The sequence below is a fragment of the Phocoena phocoena genome, chromosome 12, assembly GCF_963924675.1.
Source record: "Phocoena phocoena chromosome 12, mPhoPho1.1, whole genome shotgun sequence".
Taxonomy (NCBI): Eukaryota; Metazoa; Chordata; class Mammalia; order Artiodactyla; family Phocoenidae; genus Phocoena; species Phocoena phocoena.
The window spans coordinates 9,356,872-9,374,517 of NC_089230.1; the positions used below are offsets into that span (position 1 = coordinate 9,356,872).

At 40.0% G+C, this 17,646-nt stretch overlaps 1 protein-coding gene across 1 annotated transcript in view; it reads right to left on the reverse strand.

Moving 5' to 3' along the window:
- SNX9 (sorting nexin 9) overlaps window positions 1-17,646 on the reverse strand; it is a 52,342-nt gene that overhangs the window by 10,345 nt on the left and 24,351 nt on the right. Inside the window, exons 6-11 of the mRNA XM_065888672.1 lie at window positions 15,775-15,859; window positions 13,614-13,739; window positions 13,383-13,500; window positions 7,346-7,476; window positions 3,803-3,906; window positions 2,259-2,362 (exon numbers count right to left, since the gene is read on the reverse strand). Of these exons, the coding sequence (XP_065744744.1) occupies window positions 2,259-2,362; window positions 3,803-3,906; window positions 7,346-7,476; window positions 13,383-13,500; window positions 13,614-13,739; window positions 15,775-15,859 (668 nt within the window). The remainder of the gene's footprint in view (window positions 1-2,258; window positions 2,363-3,802; window positions 3,907-7,345; window positions 7,477-13,382; window positions 13,501-13,613; window positions 13,740-15,774; window positions 15,860-17,646) is intronic.

Consider the following 17,646-nt stretch of genomic DNA (forward strand, 5'->3'; position numbering starts at 1 on the left):
CACCACCACCACCCACATTCTCATTCACTGAATGAACTCAAAGTGCACCAGGAGCTCACTTTGAAGATGACGTCTGGGTTAGAGTCCTTTCACGTATACCACCCCAACTTGATCGTCACAACAACCCCCTCTACCAATGCAGGTACACCATCTTCATTTCATGGGTTAGGAGAATAAGGGTCATACGGCTAAATGGTGCATCTGGCACTTGTGATTCCTAATCCATTGCTTTTCCCACTCTGCTATGTACCTATGAATGATTATTTGCAAAACAAAAACAAAACTGAAAGCAATGGGGTGTGCAGAAAAATGGCAGCGGCACCTCACAGGATCAGGGAGGAGGGATTTTAGTTTCCTCATCTGTATAATAATAAGATTAACTAAATCATCTCTAAGGCTCCTTCTAGTGCTAAAATTCTAGGCTTCTGGGATCACTTTGGAGAACTTCCTAGAGAAGAGTCTCGTATCTTAGGCTACCTTTTCTGCATCTATACATAGTCCCCTGAAACACATCTGCTGCCTTTCAAAAGAAACCATTACTTTCATTTGAAGACAGTGTTATATTAATAAAGAAAAATGATTCAAATGTTTCTTTAAAAGAATCTAGGCCAGAGAAACTTGACATATAGTCTATAAGCTGTAATAATCAGGAAACACAAATTCAAACTATATTAGCTTAATTTTAATAAATTGTTCACCCTTTTGTAACTCAGTTTTTGCCTCTATACCAGGGTTAAAAAATACTTGTCATGTGCTTCACCATGTGTGTGCTAGAGTTCTTCTTCACCAGAGTGTGTGCTAGATTTCTCACTTCACAGATTAGGAATTTTAAAAAGTTCTTTTGTGAGAAAAAAGAAATTATGCCTGAATCAAATTCTAAACAAAATACTTCAACCCCCTTTCCCCGCAAAAGAGAGCAGCCTAGAGTTACTACTATTTCATAAATTTGGCCCATGGATTTTACAGGACATGGAGCTGACCAGATGTTAGACATAAGGGATTTGATTCTTTAAAAGAAGCCATAATCCCAAATTTTTTGTGATCTCCTTAAAAAATCTTATTGTAATATTTGCACTCACTTAAATTTTTCTTAAAAACAGGGAAACACATTGTAAAGCAATTATACTCCAATAAAGATGTTAAAAAAAAAGGGAAACAGCTGAGTTTACAGTTAAAATTATTTTAAAAAATTAAATTACTTTATTTACATTTTAGAGAAGTGTCACTCCCCTTTTTGCCCATGAGTTATTCCCTGTGACCAAAGGCTTGAAACGGATTTTGTTTTCTGCTGTTGCATTTGTCTACCTTATGTTTTCAGGCTCAGTTCTATTTTTAGTACTTCTTTGCCTTGGGAAAGGAGCAACTGTTATTACTCCTGGTGTCTGCCCCTCAAGCACGAACAGCTGGTACACGACAAATAGTTCTGTTGATATAAAATGTCATGTGAATGGTATGGAGGGCCATTCAGTGTAAGGCCTGGCTTTATCCTCCGAAGCGCCAGATAGGAAATATTTTAGGCTTTGTCAGGTGGCAGGTTTCTGTTGAAAGTACTCAACTCAGCCACCCTCAACACGACAGTAGCCAAGGCCTGATCCCCACAGCTGGACACTTGACTGTGCTTCTCTCCCGGCCTATCTGACGCCAGGGCGGCGTGGGTTTGGGGAATACAGGAAACCAGTTCAGCAGAATGACGGTCTGCAAACAAAGGGAAGGGAGGGAGGACAGGAAGTTCTTGAGGATGTGGAACAGCAGGCAGAAAGCAAGGGTGACAGTGCCACTTTCTTCTCAGCAGTGTGCGAGTCTGACCCATGTATGCACTTTCTGCTATCACCTACCACTGGTTTTGCCTAAAAATTAGAGCTTTAGTCAAATATACAACTTACTAATATTCATCCATCTTACCAAATGGATGAATATTAAAAACTAAAATCATGAGATTAAAAATAACCACAGGCACTTCCTAAACATGCAGAAAAGATTAATCTTCCACAGATGACAAACCCCAAATAATTGGAAATATTTAAGTGAATGTGGTGTTTTCCACAGGAGCTCTTGAACTGGCTTTGTTTGAGCCAATTTTCTGTCATTTAACGAGGGCTGAGAAGTGAGGTTCCTCCATGAGCTGTGGGTATGACGTGACTTTGGCTCACTAAGCGTATTTCTGTTTGACGTGGTCAGCTTCCCCAGGGTGACAAAGGCCGTGGCGGAGGCCGCACCACCACCTACAGAAGCCAGCAGCGGCCCAGGATGGCACTTACGTCCCGTGCACCGCTTCCAGTGCTCCTGCCCCACAGTTAGCAGCTCCTTCACGCCATCATCCATGGCTTTGGTGAATTTACCAACAGCATCACACTTCTGTTCTCTGTGGGGCAAAAACATGAGGAGGTGGGTCCTTGACTTCACTATCAAACATCCAAACGGTATGAGGTGTAAGGAGAAAAGTCCATGTGGTCAGGGGAGTTCACACCAAACGTGACCACAGGTACTTGTTTCTTGCTTTATAACAACTGCACTTTAACTAAATTAGTCTTAAAAACAGGCTGGGGCTTCCCTGGTGGCGCAGTGGTTGAGAGTCCGCCTGCCGATGCAGGGGACGCGGAATCATGCTCCGGTCCGGTAAGATCCCACATGCCGCAGAGCGGCTGGGCCCGTGAGCCGTGGCCGCTGAGCCTGCGTGTCCGGAGCCTGTGCTCCGCAACGGGAGGGGCCACAACAGTGAGAGCCCGCGTACCGCAAAACAAAAAAAAAACAAAAAAAAAAACAGGCTGGATTCGGTTTTTAAAGAACTACTTCAAAATCTGCCATTTATATTTTAACTCTGCTTCCTTCCCCCTTCAATTCCTTGTGAATTTTAACTAAAATTATTCTAAAGTAAATAAAATCATTTCTTGAATATCTTTCTTAGTGAAATTCAATCACTGCAGGTACTACTGAATCTATAAAAACATAGTACAGGTTGCTAATGGTAGTTGTTCATTCATTCCAACAAGTACTTTAATGAGTCAGAGAAAATACCCCAGACGCATAGCATCTAAGTGATACTGAACATACCAGCTACTTAAGGATGTAAAAAGTTTTCACCAACTTGAAAAAATCATCACAATATACTTTTAAATGAAAAAAGCAGATTATAAAAGAGAATGCATAGTGTGAGGTCACTTTCGTTAAAACAAAAAATTTTTCCTTCAGATACAAATGAACAGAGGAAGGTTTGGAAGACCACGGACCTAGGTCAACATATTAGCATTGATTTTTCTCTCTGGGTAGTTATAAGACTATCTATATATTTGGTAACACATAAGCAATGATTTTACATTAAGAAAAAAGCTTCTTAAAATTAAAAAAAAAGCCTAATATTTCTTATTAGTCTTTACGCAGCAAAGGAACTACTCCAGATTTTCAACCAAGCCTACATTAAAAAGAAGATGACAAGATTAAAAACAGGATAGGAAAAAACCAGAAAAATCAGGTTTGGGATTGCCCCCTTCAAGGCAGTGTTCAGAGAGATTTCTGTCTCGTGGACCATTCTGTGGGTGCCACCCTGTCTCATCATACTTTATTGGAAATAACTCCTAACCACAATGTCAACTATGAAATCACTGACTTCAAGGTAAAAGGGAAGCAGACTTCAACTGATGTTATGGTTAGAGAGACACTGTTTCATGTACAAACGATGCTCTCCTGTCATCTGACTACAAGCCCCACTCATTTTACACACTCTAGTCTGACAATTGGCCGAGACCTGTAAGCAAAGGAGGCGGACTCAGTTTGGGGAGAAGGGAAGTTTGGCAGCATCTCTTACATTTCTACTAAGTCCAGGTCAGGTGCCTCTGGTTCCATGGTGGAAAATATCATAACTCCCACCAGCTCATCTTTCTCAGCCTTCCTTTTCCCAGTTTTCCATTCCTGTAAATAGGAACATTATAATGTTAAAGTGGAGAGCAGAGCCACACTGGTCTTTCAAACTTCCCTCCTAGAATCGGCTCACTGTCATCTTTATCCTTCTAACTTTCAGGAAGCAGCGCCCACACCACCTCGCTCTGCAAACGCGCCAGGCACCTATACATCTCCAACATCATCTCATACATAAACAGTGTCACTGCACAGAACGGTCCTTATGAACCCAAGTCCTTCCAGAGTGAGGTGACCCAGCACCTTTCCTTTCCCAAGGCCCACCCATATAAACACATCCACAAATGTGACGAAGTGCCTCAAGCTTTTAGGTTGTTTTTTAAAAAAGATTAAAGCTTTTCTAAAATATAAGATAGGAACCAATATTATAAACTATTAAAAAATTATTACAAGTTACACACACACACTAAAGTACCCAAAGCAGAAATACGCAGTGCAACGAATTCTCACAAAGTGAATTCCTGTGTAACTACCACCAAAGCCAAGAAAGAGAAAAGAGCTAGCATCTCCGAAGCCCCTGTCATGTCCCTTCCCAATCACTACCCCTTCCATCCCCTACGAGGGTGACCATGATCCACTCCTTTCTGGTTATCCTTTCCTCACTTTATAGAGTTTCACCATTTGAGCCCCTACACCATGGTTTTGCTAGTTTTATTAACTAGCTAAGACCCTACCCTAAGCATTCTTTCGTGTCTGGCCTCTTTTGCTCAGCCTACGCTGAGAAGCTACATTCACACTGTTGTTACACTGTAGTTCATTCATTTCACTGCTGTATAATATTCCATCGAATGACTGTTCCCCGATTTATTTACCCCATTCTACTACTGGTAGCCACCCCCAGTCCTGGCCAAGTTACGGATGAAGCTGCTGTGTACGTGTCTCCTGGTGCATATGTGCATGCGTTTCTGTAGGCATTTACCCAGGAGTGGAAAGTTGTTCAAGTTTAAATAGATAATGCCAAACTGTTTTCCAAGCTGGTCTCATCAGCTTTCACACCCACCAGCAGTGTGCGTGAGTCCCAGAAGCTCCTCATCTCACCAAGAAGACAATTGGTACAGTCAGTCTTTCTAATTTTAGCCTTCTGGCAAGTGTATTCACTGTGGTTTTAATTTGCATTTCTTATCACTCATGAGATCAGGTACTTTTCTATACATTTATTGGTGATTCAGATTCTTTTGTGAGGTACGTTACCAAATCCCCTATTTTTCTACTGTTATACCTTTCTTATCAGTTTGTATGGGTTTGCCCATCTTCTAAAATCCAGCCCTTTGCTCGTTATACGTGTTCATATCTTTGACTTGTTTTTCTTTTTTAATGACTTACTGTGATAAACAGAAGTTCCTAGTTTTAATGTAGTCTAATTTGTCAGTCTCTTCTTGTACCGTTAGTCAGTTTTGTGCCTTATTTCAGAAATCCTTCCCTACACTAGGGGTATGAAGATTTTCTCCTACGTTACGTTCTAGAAGCTCTATTGTGTTGTCTTTCACATTTAGACTTGTGAACCACCTGGAATTAATTTTTTTTAAACTTAATACAATGGAAACTTTCCAGAAAAAAAAGTAGAAAGAAAAGTACTTTAATAAACCCCTATAGATTCAGCTTCAAAAATTATCAATTTTTTACCAATCTTGTTTAATCTAGTCTTCCCCATCCTACTTTTTTTTCTTGTTTATTTTAATGGAAATCTCAGATATAATATCATTTTACCTGTAAATACTTCATTATATATCTTTAACAGATAAGGCCATGTTTTAAAAAGATAACCACAATATCAAACCTAACAAAATCAACAGACTGTTGTGAGGGAGTGACCACATTTCATTCTTCCCAGTGATGCCATCCAACTGACTGAGCACCACTGACTCAACAGGCTGACAAAAGAGGCCCGACACGAAAGAATGCTTAGGGAAGGTTTCTTAGCTAGTTCACAAAACTAGCAAAACCATGGTGTAGGGCCTCAGATGGTGAAACTCTATAAAGTGAGGAAATGATAACCAGAAAGGAGGGGATCATGGTCACCCTTGTAGGGGACGGAAGGGGTAGTGATAGGGAAGGGACAGGACAGGGGCTTCGGAAATGCTAGCTCTTTTCTCTTCCCCCATTGTACTCAGCACCATCTTTGTCATAAATCAAGTGTCCATTCTTTTCGGTTCTACTGGTCTGCTTTTAAAATTATTTTAGCTTTATAATGAATCTTAATATCCAAAAAAGTCCTCTTCCCACTTCATCCTTTTTTAAGAGTATCTTGGCTATTCTTGGAGCTTTAATTTTCTACATATGACATCTTTTCAGTTCTTCAATCCATGAAACACAGTATTGGAACACTTATTTTGGTCTTCTTTTATTTCTCTCAACAGTGTTTCATAGTTTTATATGTAGATCTACATTTTCCTGTAGATTCTTTGGGATTTTCTACGTCCAACCATCTATGTGAGCTACCGTTGCCCAGAGAATCACAATTTCTAATAACTTTCTAGTTTTATACTGTCATTTAGCAGATGAGGAAATTGTGGCCCAAAGAAATTAATAGCTTGGGTCAAGGTCACAGAGGTAGTTAGAAGCAAACCCAAGACTAAAACTGAGTGCCCTGGCCCCAAGTTCTTTCTTTCTTCTCTTGTATCAAAAACACCAAAAAAGGTCTAGATTTATTATTTTTAATAATAATATTCTGCATAAAACACAACCTTTAGAAGTGCTTCCTAAATAGAATCCTTGACAAATCAATCGAACAAGCCCTTGTTAAAGTGCTATGGGTAAGCAGTAAGGCACCAACTTGGACAGGGTTCCCCGTAGTTCTTGTAACTCTATTACTTTTTCACATGTGTCATTCACCACGAAATGCAAAAAGACTACAAATGTTTAAGTGGAATGATCTCTAACCTATAAATTACACCAGGCATGACCAAACAAATGATCACATACAGTGGAAGCCTAAGGTGACACACGGCTATTTTCAAAGCAGATAACATCAGTGAGGTGACAAGTAGCCAGTTTCTTGCTGATTTGCAAAAAAGAACAGATAACTACTGGCAGAATGACTGCCCATGGTGCAGGGGCATGGGCAGAGGCAGACTTGGACTAGAAAAACAACGTGGCTCTGAGAAAGCTGGGTCAATTCCGAATCTACCTTTCCCTTCATTACACTATTTACACCATAAGGTCAAAATGTGATCATAAGAAATCATTCACACTATTTCCCTGACTTCACGCTGATAATATGCTACACAGTTTGGGGTCTCTCCTATTTTTAAAAGCATCTAGGAAAAAGTCCCTTATTCTATCATATCCTTCAGCCCTGCCTTCACTGGGCTGATTTCCTATTATTTAGAAACAACCAACTAACCAACACAACTTAACTCCTTTTAGACAAAAAATTGGTGTGAATGTGATAATTCTCAATATCCTCTAAGATTATCATAACAAAATGTCCTACCTTTTCATCTCGGAAATTTAGAAATTGCTGGAAAACCTCACTTTCTGAGATTACTGGGTGACGACACATCCTGGTCATCCACGCCTGAAGTCTCTCCATGCGCATCTTGATAAACTCTTCTTCAAAGCGACCTGCAAGAGACATGCCGAGAGTGATGTGCAACTCTGTCAAAGATGAATCACTGTTACCCCAACTGAAAGACTGTTTATGTAGCTACTGGCCACTTGTAGAGAGTTATTCAGTAAAAGATAAATCATGGTAATTTTTCACTAAGCTAAAAACACACAACATAGTGGATGCTCAAAGACCCACAGGAAAGGTGATCAACAAATTTGAAAGAAAATTTTATCTCACTATGAGAACGTTTCTTTCTTATAAACTAACAAGCCAGTGCCTATGTGGCCATATGAAGCCTTATACGCAAGAAAGGGGTGATAAAAATGGAAATTAATAAGCAATTCTTACAAAGTACGTGAAATCTCTACATTTATAAAAATGTGTCTAAATGCAACATAATCTCAGATATACAAATTTAAAATTTCTGAAAAGTAACTCAGAACTGTAGGGGTTTTTTTCCTGTTTTGTTTCTTAAACTACTTAAATGAAAAACAGAAAAAGCAATTTTTCCATGAATGCAAAAACGAAAGTGATCCCAGAACTTAATGACCATCGTAAAAATGGAGCTTAATGGGTGATATTTCTGTTCTAAAAGTGGAAAATCGGCTTAACAAACCTGACATACCAAACATCAAGTGAACAATGAGAATTTTTATAAGCCTAACAAACAAAATCACTATCAGTTAAAAGGCTTCTGGAAGTGGAAATTCTGGCTACAGCTGAGTGCAGAGCAGGGGCAAGACAGGTTCCACCCACTTTCATGAGTTTGATCAAATACTGGACCTACTCAAGGGTAGAGAGAAAAGGCAACTTTCAAAGAGGAGTATATTCGCTACCAAATGTAAAATAGATAGCTAGTGGAAAGCAGCCACACAGCACAGGGAGATCAGCTCGGTGCTTTGTGACCACCTAGAGGGGTGGGATAGGGAGGGTGGGAGGGAGACGCAAGAGGGAGGAGATATGGGGATATATGTATATGTATAGCTGATTCACTTTGTTATACAGCAGAAACTAACACACCATTGTAAAGCAATTATACTCCAATAAATATGTTGAAGAAAAAAAAAGGAGTATATTATTAAATGAGGCGTTTACTACACTCCTTCCTAAGAGCACCAGGTGGGGAACACGTTTTCTAAACTAGATCTAGGAAGTGGAATGTGGAATCAATCTGTCCTCTTCCCCTTAAGGGCTGTCCAATGGTTAATGAATTAAAAGAACGACTAAATGAAAGCAAATCCCACACACACTCCCCTGCCCAAAAAAAAAAAGGAAAAAAAAACCACCTAGATATCCCAGATTACTGGACAGAGTGGAACAGGAACAGCTTCAACAACCCAAATTAGTCTGTTACAGAGTCATCACAAGCATGCCTTGCTTTTAAACAAAATAATAATAATATTTTTGAAACAACAAAACAAAAACTTATTTAGCTAATTGCTAAACCTAGTCCCCAGAAGCAACTATAAAGCTGGACGAAACCCACCAAAAATAAGGGCTCTGGAAATCAACCAAAGGCAAACAGCCACGTGAGAAGTGTTTACGCTCCCAAACCGCTGAACTTCAGGCCAGAACAGTGGGAATCTGTGGCGTTCTGGCCTGGGGCTGCACCCCTCTCCCTCTATTCCATTCTATTCCATTTACAGGAGAACCCTCCCCATGAAATTCTTACATATTAATCTAGGAAAACACGTGCAGAATCTGTATGCTGAAAACTACAAAACCCTATATGAAAATCAAATATGATATATGTATGTTCTTGGATTAGAAGACTACACATTGTTTTCAATTCTCCCAAAATTGGTCTATAGAATCAATGCAACTCCAATAAAAATCCCAGCGTGATTATTAATAGATATCTGACTAGAAATAATCATGCTGACTCTTAAATTTACATGGAAAGGCAAAAGAAAAAGAACAGTCAAAAACGATTTTGAAATAGAACCAAGTTGGAGGATTTACACTACCTGATTTCAAGACTTACTGTACTATAAAGCTACACTAATCAAGACCATGTGGTACTGGCAAAAGGACGGACACGTACATCAATGGAACAGAGTCCAGAAATAAACCCACACAAATGTGTTCAACTGATTTTTTAACAAAATGCAAAGTAAACTCAATAAAGAAAGGATACGCTCTTCAACAGATAGTGCAAGAACCACTAGATAACCAGACGTATTATAATATATACCTCTACCACCTCACATCTTATACAAACCTTAACTCAAAATGTATCATAGACCTAAAACTACAAAACTTTTAGAAGCAAGTATCAGTGTAAACTTGGGTTAGGCAAAGAGGTCTTAATCGTGATACTTAAAGCACAATCCATAAAAGAAACAACTGACACACTGGACTTCATTAAAATTAAAAAGGTGTTGTTATGCAAAAGACACTGTTAAAAGAAAGGCCACACCTGGGACAAATTATTCGCAAATCACATTATTTGTGAGAGGACATGTTTCCAGAACATATAAAGAATCTTGTTTCAAAATTCGATGATAAGAAAACAACCTAATAAAAAAATGGGCAAAAGATTTGAAAAGATACTTTACCAGAGAAAATTTATGGAAAAGAAATAAGCAAATGAAAAGATGCTGTACACCACCAGTCATTAGGGAAATGCAAATTGAGACCATGAGGAGACAACACCGCTAACATTAGACTATCATACTTACTAAAATAAAGAAAAACAGACACTATCAAAAGTGCAAGTAAGGATGTGGAGCCCCTGACAATCCCATCCATTGCTGGTAGGGATCCCAAAGTGGCACAGACACTCCGGAAAACAGCCTGGCAATTTCTTAAACATTCAATAGCATACACCTACGCTAGGACCCAGTCATTCCACGCCTAGGAATTTATCCAAGAGAAAGGAAAACTTATATTTATACAAAAACTTGTATGTAAATGTTTATAGCAGACTTATAAATGGCCAAAACTGGAAACCCAAACATCCTGCAAAGAGTGAGTAGATAAGCAGACTATGGTAGAGCCAATACAGTGAAATACTACTCAGCAGTGAAAAGAAACAAACTATTGATACTCACAACAAGAGATGAATCTCAAAGGCATTATGCTAAGTGAAAGAAGCCAGACTCAAAAGCCCCAAAAGCCCGACGACATACACACTATACGCTTCCATTTATAAGGATATTCTAGACAAGGCAAAATTATAGGGACAAAGAGCTGATCAGTGTTGCCATGGGTTAGGACTAGGGGGAGGGGCTGAATATAAAGGACCAGCACAAGGAAATTTGGGGGAGGTGATGGAACTTTCTGTACCTTGAATGTAGTGATAGGCCTGTGGTGGTACCTGTTAAAACTCTTAGCACTGCACACCAAAAGGAGTGAACTTACTATACATAAGTGACAAAAAAACACAGCCTGGATTTTCCCTTAGAAACTGCAAGTACAAATAAGTACAAGTTTCCTTTAATGAGAAAAGTATTATAAATCCACATAAATCAAAAACTCCTGTGCTTCCCTGGTGGCGCAGTGGTTGAGAGTCCACCTGCCGATGCAGGGGACACGGGTTCGTGCCCCGGTCTGGGAAGATCCCACATGCCGCGGAGCGGCTGGGCCCGTGAGCCATGGCCGCTGAGCCTGCGCGTCCGGAGCCTGTGCTCCGCAACGGGAGAGGCCACGACAGTGAGAGGCCCGCGTACCGCAAAAAAAAAACTCCTAAAAAGTAGCCATTGGACAGTTTCATGGGTCTAGACCCTCCTGTATACTAAAACACTTCAAATTCTACACTTACCAGGGGTAGAGATTAAGCACTACAGAAGCGTAAGCTGTGCAGAAGATGGCCCACCTCATGGACAGAAAAGACCCTGTAAGTCAGCACGGACCTAAGGGCTATACTGAATTCCCCATTATGAGCAAGTAAATTATACCAAGAGTTTATAACCTACTCATTGGTTGGAATTAATTAATTACTGACTCTTACTCCTCCTGAAGTTTTTTCTGACACAGCTGGTTTATTTACAAACTGTGACTTCAGATGTTACCTTGTGCTTGTTAGGAAATTCCTATCAGGTTCCAGAGAATTAAAAAAAGGGAGAGGAGGGGATTTTTCCCTGGTGGTGCAGTGGTTAAGAATCCACCTGCCAGTGCAGGGGACACGGGTTTGAGCCCTGGTCTGGGAAGATGCCACAGAGCAACTAAGCCCGCGAGCCACAACTACTGAAGCCTGTGCGCCTAGAGCCCGTGATCCGCAACAAGAGAAGCCACCGCAGTGAGAAGCCCACGCACCACAAGGAAGAGCAGCCCCTGCTCACTTCAACTAGAGAAAGTCCGCGTGCTGCAACGAAGACCCAATGCAGCCCCAAAAAAAAAAAAAAAAAAAAATCAGTAAAATAAATAAATACATAAAACTAAATAAAAAAGGGAGAAGAGGGATTTCCATCTCCCCATTTTCTAGGACCCTTACTTAGGTTTTCACTAAGTATGGGAATATATCAGTTTGGCAGCCAGAAATAAAACCAGATTCATTCATTATTATTCCACAAAGAACAAAATCTATAAACAAATAAAAAATCTTAGCTGTAAGCTTTTCATGGATGGATTATCAAGTCCACAGAAATGTCATGACATCATCTATTTGGTATTCCTTTTTCTTTTCTCCAGGATTTAAATGAGACAGGAACCTATATAATAATGATCCTGTGGGCATCTCAGGCAGGAGGCAAACAAGAGAAGGGGGAAATAAAGTGGCTCCTGGGCTTTTCAGTCTCCTCGGCACACGTCCCAGTCAGTGAATCAAAGCTCAACTTTCTTCCGACTGAGGAGCTGTTGCTTCCTTGCTTTTCTATGACATCCTCCTGGCTTCAGGCCTGACCTTTTTTTAAAAAAAATACAAACCTTACTGTGGGAGAACTGTGACTCTATGATGCTTTCAGATAGTCCTGGGTTATTTGATTCCGAATAAACAATGTATTAAAACCTAAAAAATAGGAGAAACCTCCACGACTCTAAGACAGCTCATTAATCCATTTATTTAAACACCACGGGGAACATATTATGCTAATCAAGTTGATAAAGGAGAGCTTAAAATTCAGGAGACAGTCTGAAATTTGAAAATGTGGAGAAAGGCAGAACTTAAGTTTTCATGGAAAGAAATCTAAATTTTTAAAAAGAAAGCTGTGACTTAACAATAAGGATGACAGAAAGGAGGAACAGTGAGTATCTGAACAGAAGCAGGGGTGGCGGTGACACACGAGTGGCAGGAGGCAGCCATCTACGCCAACCAGGCAACCCCGACAGGGCTGCCACTCAGCTGCCCCAGCTCCAAGAGGGACTGCCTGGGAGTCACCCCACCTGAGGGCGAGGATGTGTCTGCCAACCTGGCAACATAGTCCCCACTCTCCGTTCTGCTACGACACTTTGAAAGTTTTGAAAAGTTTTCTCCACAAAATCAAAATCCAAACAAGTTCTTTAAAAACAAAGTTCCCAGGGCTTCCCTGGTGGCGCAGTGGTTGAGAGTCCGCCTGCCAATGCAGGGGACGCGGGTTCGTGCCCCGGTCCGGGAAGATCCCACATGCCGCGGAGCGGCTGGGCCCGTGAGCCGTGGCCGCCGAGCCTGCGCATCCGGAGCCCGTGCTCCACAACAGGAGAGGCCACAGCAGTGAGAGGCCCGTGTACCGCAAAAAAAAAAAAAAAAAAAAAAAAAAAGATACATATGTATACAGGAACTCTAACAGAAAATTTTATGACATATTCTTGTTAGGTGTTCAGGTAACTTCCAAATACATGTACAATACATATATACATATGTATATGGCTATCTTTAGCTGCTGTTTCCAAACCCCTACATCTTGTTCCACTAGAGGATGGAACATGCCATTTCTGATTTACATTAGGGTACTCTAACTGGAGTCTTTTTACTTGTCCTGAGTTCAGTGTCGCACACACTCACCTGTGACTTGCTTATCTGGAAGAGAAGGGATTGGAATGGCTGACCCAAACTTTACCAGTAGACGCTCATATAGCCAGTCAAAGTGCTTATACCTGTGGTTTACAGATCGATTAGTGTTCTACAAAATAAGGAAAGAGAAAAACGTTACCAATGCCAACTACAGGAAATGAAAAAAGCAAATTGTTACTAGCGATGCAAGCATGATTCTGCTTTGATAACTTGGATACTTACAGTAGGTGTTAACTGATATTCAATGTAGCTCTTCAGACCGTACATTTTGGAGCCCTTCCTGGGATCTGCTACCACACAGTCAAATGTAGAGGTAGGATAAACCCACATCGGGCCATAATCTCCAACCTACACAACGTTGCAGGGAGAGTTAATTTTGTTACATGGAAAAATAGTTAAGTATAATTGATATAAATCATCAAATGATTCTTTTTAGGACTAGAAGTCCCTAGGAGGGTCATTTTTGCTCTTCTTTGAGAAGTTATTTACATAAATGCTCTCTGTTCCTACTAAGGTTATATTTAAAGAAAACACTTAATGGGAGAAGCCCTTCTGCTCCCATGTGGGCATCGCAGGCCACAGAGAGATGCCGATCTGCCTTTCCTCTAGAGAGATGGAACACAATCTCTCTCTAGTCCAGCTGTCTTAGTTATATGTAATGAGGGGCTAGTTTTTAAAAATTTCAAATCTATTGCAGACTAAGAGTTCTGTGAAATATAAAATTACACACTTGGATGTCTCAGCCATGCCAAACTGCCGTCAAACTTCCTCTACACTTACTCTCATTTTCTGTATACGCTAATTCTTTATAAAGGTGAAAGGAGAAAAAAGGGAGGCGAGGTATGAAAGTTCAGAGGCTACTAGGTCAGGATGGTAACTGGGGCCCAGAGAATTTTAATAAGGGACTAAAGATCTCTGACAACAAGTTATTATGATTCTCCAAGAGGGAGCCCAGATCCAGAAAACTCTCTTAAAGCTGCAGAGCAGGAATCTTTAACAGGGGCCTCTTGGGAACCTCCCTTAATGACTGGGACCAAGAGAGGCGACTCTGATCAACTAGGGCCCAATACCCACGGGGTCACATTTTATTAGTGGGTAGGGGACTGCACCTTAAAAGCAAAGGACCAGGTCTCTACTTTCTCTTGGTTTTCTGAAGGCTCAATGGCTTTCCTCAGTTTCCTTTTCCACATAGGAAGCCCACACAGGCAAGCCTGCCTACGGGTCCAGTTTCACCTAAAACGCGTGGGACAACTCAAACACGGGGGTCTTTTAGCTCTGTTCCAGGACTCTCCTGCTTATGACAAAGTCCCCTGTGAGAATCTGAGGGGCAGGGCCATGGGCTCTTAATTCTGTGGAGTTAGAGAAAAAAACTAAAATAATCTCTAACCTAACTACTCAGAAGATAATTATCCCAAGTTTGCTTTGAGGGAAGAAGGATAAAAGGGCTCTGGGTCACAACCCTTCTCTCTGGAGTTTTCTAGGATTTCAAGCTTTTCAAAGAAGTAGGAACAAGTAATATAAAAAATTCAATATCATTCTTGCAATTTTATCGAGTTTCCCAGGATCCAAAGATTATAGAATAAGACCAGATCTTTCCTCCTTGTTTGAGTCCGTGGTGATTATATTCAAGGCTGCTTACCCTCCTGCCCTGCCCCCAACTTACAGTTACAGGATTAAATCAACAGGGTCAGAAGATAGCTATAGTTCTCTTTGCCAGAATTTCATCTGGAAATATACAGCTAGATAACATTTAGATAGAAAATCTATCAGCAATCAACATTTAGGTGAAACCACAGAGCCTGTGTCATGTTATGTAATAAGCTATTCAAAGACAGATATACTTAATGGTGTCATTAACTCCCAGCTTTTACGTACTAGCTCCTTATCACGACTCGACAGCTGGTTTATTGAAAGAAAACTATTACCAACATAGTGGAAAAGGCAACTTATTCTGATAACATGCATGTACTTCGCCAAGGTAGAAACCTAAATATATGAATTGGGTTTTTTAGCTAAATATGTATGGCTAGTAGAAAAACAGCATGTAAAAGATACTTCAAGATACTTTAGAAAAATTATTAAAAATACGTATGTACTATGGGTGTTGTTTGTTCAATTACTAACAGTCTGAAAGGTAAAAGTAAAGAATATCTAAACAATATAATAATGGGCATTAATTCATGCTAATTATTTTTAGTACTCTTAAAATACTAATACACACTGTCAGTTACTTACTTCGAGCATTAAACGTGTTTAAAAATACCTTCCAAAAACAAAAAACTTTCCAAATGACTAATAACCCTCTTAGCTTTAAGGTATTATAAAACAGCTTAATCCGAAACTAAAGCAAAAAAAAAAAAAAAAAAAAAAAGAACAAACTTACAATGATAGGAATTTTCTCTTTGGGTTTTGCTAGTTGCTTGGCCAACAAATACTGTTCCATTCCAGGTTTTGCAAATCCAGGAAACCTAATCATGAGGATAAATGCTTGTGAGTCTTATGCTTTTCCTTATAAGAATTCTACAGCTCTCATCCACATTTACTTAATACGACAGTTTGAACTTGTTCTGTCTTTCACATGTACTAGAACTAGGAAACTATGGTAAATGAAACCTAATGTAATCAGATTGTTCAATGGCCAATTAGTCATTTAATTAAGCTTTATCTGGTAAGAGGACAGTTTGACTCCAGAAGGTGTGATATTTATGGGCACTCTATTTGCTTGATCTGAGACACTCTATCACCACATGAAGAGTGAAGGGCAGACTAGAAAATGTCCCCCAGGTACAGAGGTAGAAAGTACTGAGCGCATCAATTTGAGATGACCACATGGGGTGAAGGCCACACGCTGGCATTTTTATATTCAAATTAAAGCTGCCTTTCAACATTCTCCCTCGGGAGGCCACAAATATCCCAAAGAAACCGCCACTGTTCATAAGTACTTGTGCCATTTTCTTTGGGAACTGCCTTCAGAACCAGTTTATGAGACACACACAAAAAAACAGTCTCCTCAGTAAAGAGACTCGAAACATAATAAACTTGGCTATTTCCAGAAATCATATCTACATCTGAAGCGAAGTTCTAAAACTGAAGAAAAGCTGGAATAAATGCATGGCCATCCAAAGCGCTACTTCTAAAGAAGACAAGATTAATCTGGGTTTTAGAATTTTTTTTTTTAATAGACGGGGAAAAAATCCTCAGAAAGCAAAATACCTAAAATAGGAAAAGAAATCTTATTTCTACAAAAACCAGCTGTCTTACTTCTGATTTCATTCCTATACCAATTTAAAGGCCAATGTGATGCTCTCAGGGGCTCATATCTTTTCCTTCATTCTGGACTGACCTCCCTCCATTCTCTTTTCCCTGGACCTGCTTTAAAACACAGCTCCTACAACAGAGTAAAAGGGGTGTCTAGGAGCTTGATGGCCTTGGGTTTGAATTTCAAGTCCAACACTTCATAGCTATGTGACTTTTAGAGCGTGTCTTCTTATGTGAAGAATGGGACCAATACGACCTACCTTTAAGGTGGTAAGGGAATTAAATGAGAAGATTTAAGTAAAGAGTTATCTATATAAATCTGAAGGCCCTAGTACGTACTCAGAAATTAAAATGATTTGTAATGCCGCCATCGGCTCTGTGGAAGTGCTCCCTACAGCCTCAGGTGCAGCCTTCCCTGTGCTGCGTCAGCGTTCCGAGCACACTTCTGCTCTTCAGCTTATGGTGCTGCAACTGCCATCATCCATTTGCACATCACAGCAGACTAGAAGTGCCTTAGAGAAAGCATTTGTATTTCCAGGACCTAGAAGAATTGTGGGAATATACTAAACGCTTAATGAATGAATGGGCTAACCTGGAACACTTTTGTGAAAGAACCTACACTTTTGCTAGAAAACGCTGATGGAGAAATTGGGGCATTGCACGTAGCAACAATTCCTTGACTAGACTGTAAGCTTCCGAGTGCAGAGAGCACACGTCATGTTTCTTTTGGTATCCTGGTGACCACAGCAAAACTCCAGAGCTGACTATGCACACATTTAATACTTACTGAACAGCAGTGCAATTGATTAATTCTTTCAGTATGATCAAGATGTATTCTTGTAATGCTCAAGTATACTTAAATGTCTGATCTCTGTTTCTAGCATAAGGTTTAGGCTCCATGACTGGAATATAGCTGTCATATAAAATGGATTAACCGCTGAAAAGTGTTAATACTAAAAAAATGTTTACAACTGTTATAAGTAAGTCATTGATACAT